This window comes from Syngnathus acus, chromosome 2, assembly GCF_901709675.1.
Source record: "Syngnathus acus chromosome 2, fSynAcu1.2, whole genome shotgun sequence".
NCBI classification, from domain to species: Eukaryota; Metazoa; Chordata; class Actinopteri; order Syngnathiformes; family Syngnathidae; genus Syngnathus; species Syngnathus acus.
In genome coordinates, this window is record NC_051088.1 from 16868649 (window position 1) to 16883125 (window position 14477).

Below are 14477 nucleotides of genomic sequence, written 5' to 3' on the forward strand. Positions count from 1 at the left end.
GCAAGGAAAGATTTTCTCACAAAAACCTCTTTTTGCAATTTCCAACCTTGGACCACAGCAGTTTTTCAAGAATTTCAAGTTACCGCACTTATGCAGTGACTGTATAGTCAAATGTGACAGTTGTAAATATTTGAAATGCATGTTACTTTTAGGAGTTCTAAAAGCTAAACTCCAAACTTGGCACACATGGCAGTAAGATAAATGCATACAAGAACAAATAGGGGAACTATCACCTAAGGAATAAACAACAACACATTAACATTAAAAATAGGGACCTAAACTAAGCCAGAAGACTTGAATTTTCACCTAAAGATTACAAAAAAACGAGAGTGACATACATTTAAAATAATAAATAAATAATAGAAATAATTGGCTTCACTTTGGTTGGAGATCCTGAGGAGGAGAAGTCTGGTTGATGGTGGTTGTCATCCTTCATTTTACGAGATTCCTTCAAGATACGGATCACGACAATTTTGACTCTTCGGCGACCGAACGACAAGCGACCGAATCGTCCTTGGCTGTCGCACGAAGACAGAGCGAGTCGCTAAGGGATTCGTTTCGGTTTGGTTCGATTCGGTTCGGTTTGGTTCGATAACATGTATGCATATGACTAAATATTGTTATCCAATTTACTGCAATTTCACATTAGATTGCTGTTTTGAAATTTACTTTTATTATTTTAATAAACATTTATGTTAAAACTTGTCTGGTGTTTTATTCCTTGTTTTTATATTCGCCAATCAAAACATAAAAATCAGACATTTGGTTAACTGCTTTATATGACAATATGTATGTGTTTTACGTTGTTATATGAATTGGTGTCCCCAAAAATAACAAATGTCGGCATAACGGATTTTTTTTCTCCCTTTTATTCAAACACAAACACATTTGGTATAATAACACAGACTAGAATCCAACAAATACAAAATTAAAACAATGTCGGCATAACGTGTGTCGGCTGGCATAGCAAGCAGCAACGCTGTCTGTGAATCTTCGCGAACGAACCTGAAATGCCCTGTTATTAGGTACATCTGAAAATGGCGGTGTACCTAATAGAGGGTCAGAATGACGTCACAGATCAAACAGCCAATCAGAAAGTGGGGGTGAGGGCGGGTGTGGCACTTTTCACTTTCAGTTAAGCTTTGGCCATAATTTTTCCCTAATGAAGTGGCCTGTTATTAGGTACACCAGAAAATGGCGGTGTACCTAATGGAGTGTCCGAGTGATGTCACAGATCAAACAGCCAATCAGAAAGTGGGGGTGAGGGCGGGTGTGGCACTTTTCACTTTCAGTTAAGCTTTGGCCATGATTTTTCCCTAATGAAGTGGCCTGTTATTAGGTACACCAGAAAATGGCGGTGTACCTAATGGAGTGTCCGAGTGATGTCACAGATCAACCAGCCAATCAGAAAGTGGGGGTGAGGGCGGGTGTGGCACTTTTCACTTAAACCAAGGGTGTGGACCTCCAGTCCTTGAGGGGCCGCGTTCCAATATGTTTTCCAAGTTACCCTCGTTAAACACACCTGCGTGAAAAGATTTTGGTCATTTTCACGTTCTGCAGGAGCTAAAACTTTTCACACAGGTGCACTTAACGAGGAAATCTTGGAAAACATGTTGGAATGCAGCCCCGAGGACTAGAGCTTGACACCTGTGACCTTTGACCATGATATTTCCCTAATAAAGTGGCCTGTTATTAGGTACACTTGAAAATGCCGGTGTACCTAATGGAGTGTCCGTGTGATTCCCTCGTTAAGCGCACCTGCGTGAAAAGTTTTAGCTCCTGCAGAACGTGAAAGTGACCAAAAACTTTTCACGCAGGTGCGCTTAACGAGGGTCACTTGGAAAACATGTTGGAACGCGGCCCTGAGGACTAGAGCTTGACACCTGTGACCTTTGACCATGATATTTCCCTAATAAAGTGGCCTGTTATTAGGTACACTTGAAAATGGCGGTGTACCTAATGGAGTGTCCGTGTGATTCCCTCGTTAAGCGCACCTGCGTGAAAAGTTTTAGCTCCTGCAGAACGTGAAAGTGACCAAAAACTTTTCACGCAGGTGCGCTTAACGAGGGTCACTTGGAAAACATGTTGGAACGCGGCCCTGAGGGCTAGCGCTTGACACCTGTGACCTTTGACCATGATATTTCCCTAATAAAGTGGCCTGTTATTAGGTACACTTGAAAATGGCGGTGTACCTAATGGAGTGTCCATGTGATTCCCTCGTTAAGTGCACCTGCGTGAAAAGTTTTAGCTCCTGCGGAACGTGAAAATGACCAAAAACTTTTCACGCAGGTGCACTTAACGAGGGAATCTTGGAAAGCATGTTGGAATGCGGCCCTGAGGACTAGAGCTTGACACCTGTGACCTTTGACCATGATATTTCCCTAATAAAATGCCCTGTTATTAGGTACATCTGAAAATGGCGGTGTACCTAATGGAGTGTCCGAGTGACGTCACAGATCCAACAGCCAATCAGAAAGTGGGGGTGAGGGCGGGTGTGGCACTTTTCACTTTCAGTTAAGCTTTGACCATGATTTTTCCCTAATGAAGTGGCCTGTGATTTGGAACACCTGAAAATGGCGGTGTACCTAATAGAGTGTCCAAATGACGTCACAGATTTTTTGGGGTTCGGTTTGTTTCCATTTTTTTTGGTCTTTTATTTATTCATTTTTTTAATTTTGTTTTTTTTTCTTATTTAATTTTTTAATTATTTTTTTATCATTTATTATTTTTTTAATTTTAATAAAAATATTTAAATAAAAAATAAGCGTATGGGTGAAGAAATGGCTTTCTCTCCACACAGAAGATAAACTTTTGAGTTTAATGCCTCATCACAAAAACACTCAAGTACAGGAAAATAGAACCAATTTTTATTTCAATAAAATATTGGTAGCACTTTGTAGTTCTGGTCAGATATGGGAGACAAAAATATTCCAAAAGACAAAGACAACTGATGGCAATCTTAAATACTTTGGATCATCACATGTGGTACATTTAGCATTTTTAAAACTAGTTAACATGGGGGGTAGGTGTTCAACAACACAAGAAAACCCAGGAAACTCACCCAAAAATGACACAAATCAATAATATGACAAAACTCTACAAGTGAAATTTAAACTGCTTAATGTTGGCAAATGGAAAACAATAGAAAATATTGAGCATTACCGGACAATACAGGTTATTGGCCAATAAATACAGAAAAAAAAAACACTCATAAAAAAAGATATTTTCAAGTGTTTTCCCGCTACAAGTAGCACAGCTGCGTAAACTTGCTCTCGACAGTGTTTCCTCACTCATGCCCAGCATGACATGCATTCTAGTGTTGAGGCCATCATCATAACTCATTTTTAGGCACAACACCTCTATCGCTCCAAACTTCAAAAGGCACTGTGTATCTTTGTCAGCAGTGTTCGATGATGATAATAATAACGACAAAAAAGCTCAGAAAGCTTGTCTGAATGTGTGGCACTCGGCCTATGCCGTGTCCGCAGATTCCAGTGTGTCTGCTCACACGATACGATTTTGTCATTTTTCGCTCAAGCTGAAAGCTACATATATTGTCACCTTCCTAAAATAATGCTTTTTTTTTTAAACAGAAAAAAAACAGAACCAAACACTAATCATACTATATTCAAATTGAATAAGCGGTTGAACTAAGGATGCAGCCGGTTTTAGCAGAGGTGGCTTGAGTGGCAGAAGATGATTGAGGCAAAATCAAAATATGTCACCGCCCACAATTTTAAGAGGGACACAGTATGAAATCCGCGACAATCAATCAAAGGCTGATGTAGAAAATATAAATCTGAAACAGTATGTTCGTACTGCAAGTGAATTCTGATAATTACATGAATGTAAACAGTACAATTGCATTTTTTTTTTTCAAAATCTGACAAGGCCGCTTTCGTAAGTGGCTATAATATAAATCAGGTATGTAGCTGACGCAACTGCACACTGACCACTCAGGTGGCGCTCACTGCACCTCCATGTCATCAGAAGGCAATAAACATCACAATGGTTTGACAAATTAGACAGTGCCAGAAGCAATGGCGGACAAAAAAAGAAGAAATCAGTCAATGGCCAAAAGAGGACGACACAAAATGATTCGGTTAAGAAATTTGGCTTCGGTTGCAGTCAAACCTTTTTGGTATTTCCTTCAGGAAGCAGACTGCACCACATGACGTCATGGTTTGTGCGCACACGTGTCAATTCACTGATGCATTCCGTTCACATTCCAAGTCGCTTTTGGTTTTGTAACGTGAACGGCTACATAAAAGCATCAGATTTAGAAAAGACAACAATTGGGCATCATTTAGCTTTCGTGTTGGTTTTTTGTTGCTTATTCATAAATAAGGCCAACTCTTACGTCCACTGAAATGAAATATTGACAGAACCGGCTTGCATAGAGGAACTATTTAAAAATAGATTTCCATATAAAACAACTTATCAAAACGAATGGTGTATAAAACCCGTGGTGATTTAAAAAAAACCTTTTTTTTTTCTTTTCTTCCTCGTTCCTTAAAGGCACACTCAATCAAAGTCAGATGGAGGGCATGGAGGCTTCTGTTTTGTCCAGAGAACAATTGCCATAACTGGTTGAACCGGTGACTGTGACAATGGCGCTTTGGTTGTGGTGTCCTCGCGCTGTCTCGTGGTGATTTGCATGATTTTGAATCGTGCTTGCTGCTATCACAAGCATATAAAAAAGGCTTGAGAATGCCAAGCATAATCTGAGGCACAAACGTAGTTGCTTTGTGAGTTTGGAATGTCCTGTAACCCACGCTAATGTCATTGTTGAGATATTTGTGCAGCAGCTGGGACAGACCAACATGTGAAGAGATCCTGTTTCAATGCGTGATATGTGGAAGACGACCCGGAAAAAGGTCCTTTAATGCCCACGAAGTTGGTCCAGCTGAGTGTACACGTTCTCCGCCTGGCTGAGTTCTTCAAACACGGGCAGAAGGTTGAGGAGTTCGGAGTCATCTACGTCGTCGAACCATGACACCACGGGGACCTGACGAGCGTGCGCGCACACATATTACATAAACAGATTTGACATCAATGTTGTGATTTATGAAACTCAAGCAAATGTTTGCGCCAGTTTGGAGTGTAAACTCACAGCATTGTTGGGGTGAAAGATGTAGGATGCGGGAGAATTATCCAAGATGAGCGTCTTATGAAGGTCTCGGCCCAGGCGGCTCAGATCTTTCACGTAGCAACCCTGGTGGAAGACGCATGACTCCCGAAAGAGGCGAGCCCGGAACACGCTGTACTGGTCCAGCAGGTCCGTCACTGGGTCGGCGTACTGGATTTAAAAATATATTTATACATTGAGTGATTCTTTTGCATACCGCCAGAGTCCACTTTGAGAATCACTGGTGATGATGGTACATATGGTGATTATGTCCGCTAGCTACCTTAGCCAAACTGGCGGTGAACAGCACGCACTCAAACAGCTCTCCCATTCGCTGCAGGAACTCATCCACATACGGCCTCTTAAGCACGTACACCTGCCAACACACAGCCCACGCATTGGTGACTTCCTTACGGGAAAACTCCATCCCACGTTCCAGGACAGCAGGAACTCATCTGTGTGTATCGCTGCGGTCACAAGCGTAGCAGTGCTCGAACATGTTTAGCATTTGGTCGGTCATGAAAAAGTACCTGAAAGCCATACTGAAGATAAACATGAGTATCTTCACTTGGATAGAAGTTAAGAGACAGCTTGTAGTATTTTGCAAGCCTTATCTGGCATTTGCTGGACACTAGTATCTCAGCTCAGCTGTGACCCTAATGAGGAGAAATGCTGCAGAAAATGGATGTTTATCAGAAACCCCAGCTTAGCCGCCAATGGCCACTTCCTGAAACAAGTAATCAAGAATAGGCCGTGCCAGTGTTAACCAGCCTATCCTGGATTACTTGAACCAGGCAGAGGCCCACACAGATGCCTCGCCGCCATCGCAGGACTCAAGTCTTTGCCGCAAAATCCCAGACAGCTTTTGTTCTTAATTGTCTTCCACTGTTAACGTCTTGGGCAACCCATGTTGAGAACGTGAAATGACCGTGCGAGTTCCCGTCCTGCTGTTGAGGCTTTGTTCAAAACGTGGCCAGTAGAGGTCACTGCAACCACATCAGAACTCTGTCGCACGCGCAAGCTGCACTGCCGCTTACCTGGTGTGTGGTCCCCTCAATCTCCACCGGCACAATGAAGTCCGCGTTGCTGATTGGCTAGAGGGGAAACAGAAGGGAGACGTTCAGTTGGCTCGGTAGGCGTGTGCGCACGCACTCATGGACCCCGAGCAGAAATTCTCATGATGTTACATAAGCGCTCGCTTCCATGCCGTACTGCTGCTGCTACTGCCGTAAATAACAGGGCATTTCACTCCAGGATGCATGAACAGCCAGTCATTTGAGAAACATTCTTTTGGATTTACAAGCCAAGGTGAACACACAAACTGTGCTTGTGCGACTTTTCTCTGGGTACTCCAGCAAACTCATACTTTCTAAAAACATGTTAGCATGCTAGCCCCATGGAAGACTCTAAATTGGAACACGTTTGTCTTTATGTTCCCAGCAATTGACTGGCGACCAGTCTGGGCAGCGTCTCAACTGGAACGAGGCCCGTAATGAACGATCAATTGATCAGTCGGTCCCCACCTTGAAGGAGCTGTGTACCAGCGTCTCATCTAGATCGATGACCACGCAGATCTTCCCTTGGTCATGGGCGGTCACCTCGGGCAGGAGGCTGACGTCGCACAACTGATGACACACAAAACGGTTTTCACCGCTATTAGCCTAACGTAATATAAGCCTAATATAAGCCATTTGAGGCATGCGTGTGTGTGTGTGTGTGTGTGATTTTGAGTTGTTGGGTATTGTCGAAAAGTTTCACATTCAATTCTATTTCAATTCTTTAGGCTCCAATTCGATTTGATTTCAGTTCTTTAGATTACGATGTTTGATCTCATTGATATTTTTACTAGTCAGAGAAAAACGTGTCATCGATATCTGACAGCCGATAACTGATGGATTTAAAACTAGTTGAACTGGTGGATGATAGATTAATAAATGGGCACATAGAAGATCCACTACCCACTACAAAATAATTATTACCGTGATTACCCCCCCCCTTGCAAAGGATAAATATGACCTTTTAAGGTCAGCACAAAACTGCGCAACAGGAAACCAACATTAAGTGCAAAAACTCATTTTGTGCAGTTTTTCGCAAAAATCAATTTACACAAAACTTTTATATCATTTAGATTATGTGTCTGTTCTGCATGTCATTCTAATCCCGCCCCCAAAATATAAAATGAATATTTTAGTAACATTGAAACTTTGGAAAACCTTTTTTTGGTTTGCAAAAACTAAGAGCTATTTATGTTATTTGTTGATTATTTTTTTAATTTCTAAGACATGCTGAGTCTGGAATCTCCCTGTACTTTTTGGTTTAATTATAATGAATGAAAAATTAACATGACCTGAACATTTAACACATGCAAAGCTGAAAACCCTTTCAGTAAGCATATAGTTAGTCGAAGTAAATTTTGATGCCAATATTTTCCCATTTTGTGCAAATTAATTTCAGTTTCAATGACTACTAATAATCCGTATTGGCCTTGAAAAAAGAACCTATTGCCCCCCGCCCCCAAAATGAGCACAATTGCAATTTCTGTAAATAGACATGCAGTTCTTGCAATCTATCAATAACATACAGGACATGGCATGGGAACCATTTCTCTCTCTGAGCTTTTTTGGTCAACTGCCAGGCTGACATGAATTACTCTTCTGTTATATAACATGCGTACCGCACATTACAACACAATATTCTTTCTTCAGCTAAAAAAAAAAAAATGAGCAAGCGCTCGCTGTGACATAACAGCGACTACATATTCCACATCCCATTGGGTGGCTCCGGTCCGATTTCGGCAGGATTGAAGCGAGCGTACGTGGAATGCGAACGAGGTTACCTTGACAACCGCCGCATTTTCCGGGGCCTCCAGCAAAGCCTGCTGGGAAGGCGGCAGCAGTGGCGGAGGTAGTTTGGGCTCATCCTGAGCTTGCAGGCAGCAGAAGAGCGCTTTGAAGACATTACAACTCCGAGGCTGCTTCAGGGCCGAGCGGCTCACCTGGCCTGCCACACAAGCGCAGAGGAAAACATTTATTTCACTCAAATGTCATTGCAGTAAACTTTGTCAACACATTATTGTTCAAATAAAATAAGCATCTTTATTTTGTTCGATAAATTACAACAACACAATGCAACTCCAAGAACAAATATTGCCACGTGAAGCATTCGTTTTAAGAAAATGGAAAATAGCTTAAAATACTGAAGAAGGTCCAGAGTAGTTTTGGGCCCTTGTATTTTTTTTTCCCAAAAGCTGCTTTGCATCTAGAATCTCTACGCCATCACGTGTCTGTCAAGTATGTTCTGTTTGATATTTGGTAGAATGCAGGAATTTGCAAATGTCCACATCAGCCATCCGGCTTATTTACATTCTTCCTGATTTCCCGCACAGAATGCAACAACATAGAAATGACAAGTTTTAAGGTCCACTGTAATTTTGCGCTCTTCCTTTTGTCCCCCTGAGCTCTATATTTATTCATTTGTGAAAGCATAATGAGGAGCTTGAGGATTTCCGCTCTCACCTCCACAATCTTTTGATATGTATAAATTGTCAAGAGTTTTTTTTTTTATCTTGGTGAATTATAATACTAGCAATTTCCACCCCTTTATTGAAAAACTGGACAATACTTCAAATGGCTAGTGTAGAAAAAGCAAAAATATGACTGGATTGTGATTCAGTTCCCCATTTGATTCATAACAGGTTAGCAAATCCGCAAAAATGTCGATAGTTGTTTTCCAAAGTAAAAACAGATGTTTGCAAATATCTTATTTGGATGAAACACAAAGATAACCAGTCTGCTTTCATGGAGGACGACAGCAATTGGAGAATATTTACGGTGGAGAGGCTGCTACTTAGTTAAACAAGGTCTCAAAATAGTTATTGATAAATTTGATGATTAACAGATGAATTGTTGCATATCTACGATCGACGTTGCTTATGAGGGTCAGCGCGTGCCTTCTGCATGCAGAATAACACGGCCTGCGTGAAATCTGCTTTTACTGCCTCTGCCGCTGCTGCTGGAAATGGCCGGCACAGGTTATATAATCACGAAGGGCGGGAAAACCTACACTCACTTTAGAGCACTACCTTACACAGACAGAAAGCATTCCGAGCGAGGCCTTTTCAAGGCTGCCTGGCAGCCATTCTGTCGTCGGACCTAGCCTTGGTCACACCTCCACGGGCTTTGGCTTTTGACTATGGATCGTGGGACAAGCCTAAAGTCACAACAAAAAAATTGGGCATCACATCCCTGAGATGTGGAAGCTTCCAGTGGATCATCAAGCTTCCTGGAAAGAGGAACCGATGATAAACGGGCCAAAAGTGTGCCAGTGCAGCTCAGGAAGGGGAAGAACGTTTTCTTACTCGGCAGAATGAGGACGTAGTGTTACACAACTCCGTGCTTGAGGAGACAAACAAAAATCCTCATATGTTGATCCACACATGCAAATACACTGGCAGATTTCCCCCCCCCCCCCCCCAATTCACTACGACCTTATCGTCTAATTAATCATATCTCCTAAACCAACATAATTGGCACTGACTAATTGTATCTTATATTTTTGGGCGTGTGCAGGGGGGGGGGGGGGGGGGTCTGCTGTTTGAACGCCCCCCCCCTCTCCAATCTCAATACACATTCTCCAGTAACATCGAGATTATATACGGTGCATTTTGGCGTTATGCAAACGCAACCGCTACGCCCCCCCCCCCCCCCTCCCCAGAATGCGACCCAAACTGCCGAACTGCGTTCGAAAAGGGAGCAAAGCGAGCCTGTTGTTGTGCACTCGTGTTTTTCCTGCTAGTGGCAAAATGAAGGGCTGCTGCCAAACAAGCTGCAACCTGACACTCTCAAATACTCGAGCAGCTTTTGTTTCTTGGCCAACAAACTCCAGCAGCGATAATCAAACATCAACACATCTGACACTTGAAGTTCGAATTTCAGTTTAAATGCGACACTAATTCAAACGTACAACAAGCGTCATTTTTATTTTCGCCATTAACGTTGTAGTTGGACTGCTTTATTGACTTGAATTCCACATCTGCTTGTGATGTTTTTTTTATGTTACAGCTGTCAATCAAGCGCACACTGATTCAACGTAGTGGGACAACAACAACAGTCGCAGAGAAAGATAATCTGAACGGTTCAAAGTAGTCTCACCTGTTTTGGGGGACACTTGGACGTCTTCTTTGTGCACTTGGGTGATAACAGAACTTTCCATCGGACAATCACGGAGCCCTCAAAATCCTCAAATCCTGTCCCCGGGCACTGACGGGCACCCCTCATTGGCTTCTGTCTTCGCGGTTCCGATCCAGCCGATGATTCGCCGAGCTCGCCTGTCACTGGCGTCTCTCCCGCCTGCGTGGCTTGACTACTGTCTTTCTGTCGATCTATCCTTCTCCAACGCTTATTCAGTTTTTTTTTCCTTTGCAGAAGGAAAGTGCTCAATTCGGAACCGCTTTTCGGGGCTCTCTGGACACGACTTTTCGGCGGTGTTGCGAGCGAGCTAGGGGAGGGGGGGGGGGGGGCTTCCTGGTCGTCCCGTGGCCGCCGAGTCGTCACTTTTGCAGCAGCAGCAGCAGCAGCAGCGCCAGCAGTGGCGGCGTCAACATGGAGTAGAATCCAGCAGGCGCAAGCGAGCCGACGAGGAAAACAAGCGAGGAAGTGGGGCAAGCCAGGCCGGTTTCAAGCTACCCCTTACTACACATAAACAACATCGGCCGGACGCGCTCCGAGGGCCCTGAAAAGACCCGCACCTCGAAGCTACACTTTGCTCTCAAGTGCAAAAAGTCCACCCCAGGACCAAATGACATAAATACGACTTTAGTCAAATAGCCCACGCGTTGTTTTTGTACGGTTGGCACTCGGCGGGTGCCCTAAAACCGACTACCTTTTCTGATTGGACAAGCCATAGCGAGGGGGCGTGGTTGAGGCATTCCTCCCAGGCCTGCACGCGTCACATTCCAGCCCGACGACGAGATGCTTTCATTCGCTAACTTGATTATAACGTCCAAAAATAAACGAATAAACAAACGACGATCGATGGTCAGTCAGCCATCCATCATAATCACTTTCTCATCTCTTTCATTTTGTGTGCACATTTATTAATCCATCAATTTATCAACCACCCTAAAGATGGACAGCAAATGCCTATCTATCTATCTATCTATCTATCTATCTATCTATCTATCTATCTATCTATCTATCTATCTATCTATCTATCTATCTATCTATCTATCTATCTATCTATCTATCCCTCCCAAAACAGCAACATTATTTTAATGCTGCACAAAAATGCAATGACTGACGACCCGCTCGCTGAGAGTGGCTGAGATGGTGTGGGCGCCAGTCATGTGTTTTGCTGGAAGAGAACACCCACTGAAGACAAACCAACCCCCACCTCCCATCCAACCCGCGGGCCTGCCCCGAGTAGCCTCCGCTGGAAGTTTCCAGGAAAGGGGCTTGGTGGACAGGCTGAGAGGCCTCGATGGGGCTGACATTTGGCTCATTGAGAAAAACAAAAACACGAAGGCGGGAAGACTCTCCCTCTTACATAAGTCAGCCTCCATGACAGGAGAAGAAAAAAAAAAAAAACCTGTCCAGCTGCCACTCCTCACCTCACTCTTGCGCTTAGCTCTCTCTCGTGTAACGTCAGAGCTCCAACTTGGTGTCGTGGAGCCACGCCAGCATCTCTGGTCCCAGGTCGAAGAGGCCGGCCTCCGAGGGTGGTCTATATAGGGGGCAGGTGTTGATGATGTGGTCGGCTGTCTGCTCGGGGTCTCAACTTGCGCTTAGCGACCAGAATGCGAGCAAAGCTGAAAGTGGCAAGGCCGGATCACAATTGCTCAATCGTGTGCCGCCGCTTCAAAATTGAATTGATTGGAATGTGACAAATTTGTCTAAAGCAGCGAGAACGACGTTTCTGAACAAGTGTTGCAACATGTCCAAGTCTCATTCCGTACAGCTTGCATACCCAATGAGATCCGAAGGTAGGTCACGGATCATTGTTTTTTGATAAGGAAAAATAAAACTCAACAGTTTTCTAATTTATATAAACATACATGATAATAAAACAAAATGTAAATCGTCAAACAGTTTGTGGATCATGAGTTCATGGCACAATCCAATTTAATGTGCTGTGACTGATTTAGCCACTGGGAGGCAATATAATACAGTCATGCAAACACAGAAGAAGAACCTTCATCTTTTACTACTTTTTCTTCCTCTCAATAAGATGCTCTAATGTTAGTAATTTGTCATAGAGGATATGATGATGTGCCTGTGAACAAAAGCGTTTTGGACAATGGATGGATGGAAAAACTACAATCAGCTACATTAACAAGAACTGGAGTGGCACAGGGTCGAAAGTGTATCAACAATTTGTGTAAAGTTGGCATTATTGGACCAAAGAAGTCTCAGATGGCAGAGGTCTATGAAATGTTAAATGAATAAATACATTAAATAATTGAATAAATAAATAAATAAATAAATAAATAAATAAGAACGATTTGGATCACGAGTGTTGTGGGATACAAGCTTGGCCACAGAACAAATTTATATCATTTTTGTCAGTCACCTTGTTTATTTTGATCATGCTTGTTCTTTTCATTAAAGGAATCATCTGCAAAATTTTCTTGACAATGAAATACTATATGTGGCTCAACCAGTCTAAACACAGCACTCTGATTAATATTGCATTTGTGGAATATGGGTTGGGAGCAAAATTCACCCATTTTTATCCATCTCAGGGGGCGGCCATTTTGTCACTTGGTGTCGACTGAAAATGACATCACAGTTGCCAAGTCTCAGGTCACGGCTAATCAGTTTTAGGAAGCCGGAAATTGACAAAAACAGGATTTTCTCTGTTTAATTCATATTCCACACACGAAACATTAATCAGAACACTACGTTGTGACTAGTTGGGCTGCACACATCATATTCGATTTTTTGTTTGACTTTCCCTTTAAATTGCATCCTCATAACTCTCAATTTCTACAGTAACCAGTGAATTAAGATGCTCTGGGGTGAAAAGGCAATAAAAAAAAACATATCTAATTTGTCATGTGGTAAAACTGCTCTCAATTCCAGTCCCTACCGAGGATGTTTTTGGGACTCCCCAAAAACAAGTCTTCGTTTATTAACCGGACAAAGAAGGCAAGCCAGCCAGCGCATCGACAGAGGCATCAATCATTTCAAGTGTCGCTTGTCCTGAGCAAGTATAAAAAGCCCTTCTTTGGGGGTGGGATCATTTAAGGGGTCATGACCGCGGCGACAAAATCCTTATCCCGAGACCACAACAATAAGACAGAGATTCTGTCAGTTGTTGCTGACGTCCAGCTTGATGCAAAACAAGCATACAGCCTTGAGAGACGCCAGGATTACACAAGCATAGTTGAGATCTCATTTCACTCGGAAACCAAGTCCATTTGTACATTTGAGTAAACTAAGCCAACCCAAAAACACCATTGTCATATTTTTTGTTGAGATTTTTTTGAACATAAAATATGTGCGTTGGCTCCTGAGTCCTGATCATTTAGATGTAAGCCAGAATGTAACTCAACGAACGTGTTGTATCATTACACTCGTATACAGTACTGGATTTCTCTGATCAGCCCGCACTGCCTCCATGTGGCCAAAGCATGAATTGCAGGACCCACAAAGCAAGTACTAAGTACACAGCAATGTTGGTGCGCATTAAGAAACGAGTTGAATTCGTTACGTGGCCACGTTCGTACCTCATAATAGTCATATCTCAAATCCTATAATTCCGTCAAAATAAATGCAAATAGCTATCCAGCCTCCAAAATGTATTTCAATGAGTATTTCAAAATAGCACGGACGTAAAGAAAATAGATAATCATATATGATATGATATTATATATAAAATTGTTGTTACATTATATACATCAGAGGAACAAACATTTCATTACATGTCACAAGTTGGCAACAATTGCTCAACTTTTATGCCATTAAAAAGAGTTTGCATAGTTTGGCTAATCCTGTGAAAAAAGGTAAATCAGCTAATGATAACTGAAAAAAATACAAAAATACATGAATTAGTTTTCCAGATTAGACAAGAAGTTTTAAAAAACAGAGATTTGCCCTTTTCTGGTGGGCACAATGCACAACACATTCGCCATGAATCATTCTTGGATTCAACAATAGACCATGAATGAAGAATATCTTAATTGCTTCTCTGAAGGATGTGTCAATAAACATCTCAACCACAGTTGACACCCTCAGTCTGTTTACATTGTTTCTTTTACGATTTTACTTATCTGAAATAGTAACTACCCCATTATGACAAAGGAGTAAGAAGCATGTGTTTTCAAATGTAGAGAGAAAAAGTCATCAAAACA

General features: G+C 42.4%; 1 protein-coding gene across 1 annotated transcript; it reads right to left on the bottom strand.

Moving 5' to 3' along the window:
* Positions 1–2845: 2845 nt before the first annotated feature.
* Positions 2846–10974, bottom strand: ctdsp2 (CTD (carboxy-terminal domain, RNA polymerase II, polypeptide A) small phosphatase 2). The gene is made up of 7 exons (XM_037275745.1): positions 10279–10974; positions 7965–8128; positions 6652–6753; positions 6166–6222; positions 5412–5504; positions 5114–5299; positions 2846–5008 (listed from the first exon to the last, which is right to left on the bottom strand). The coding sequence occupies exons 1-7, from the start codon at positions 10337–10339 to the stop codon at positions 4883–4885; spliced, it is 789 nt and encodes a 262-aa protein (XP_037131640.1). The 5' UTR covers positions 10340–10974; the 3' UTR covers positions 2846–4882.
* Positions 10975–14477: the final 3503 nt, after the last annotated feature.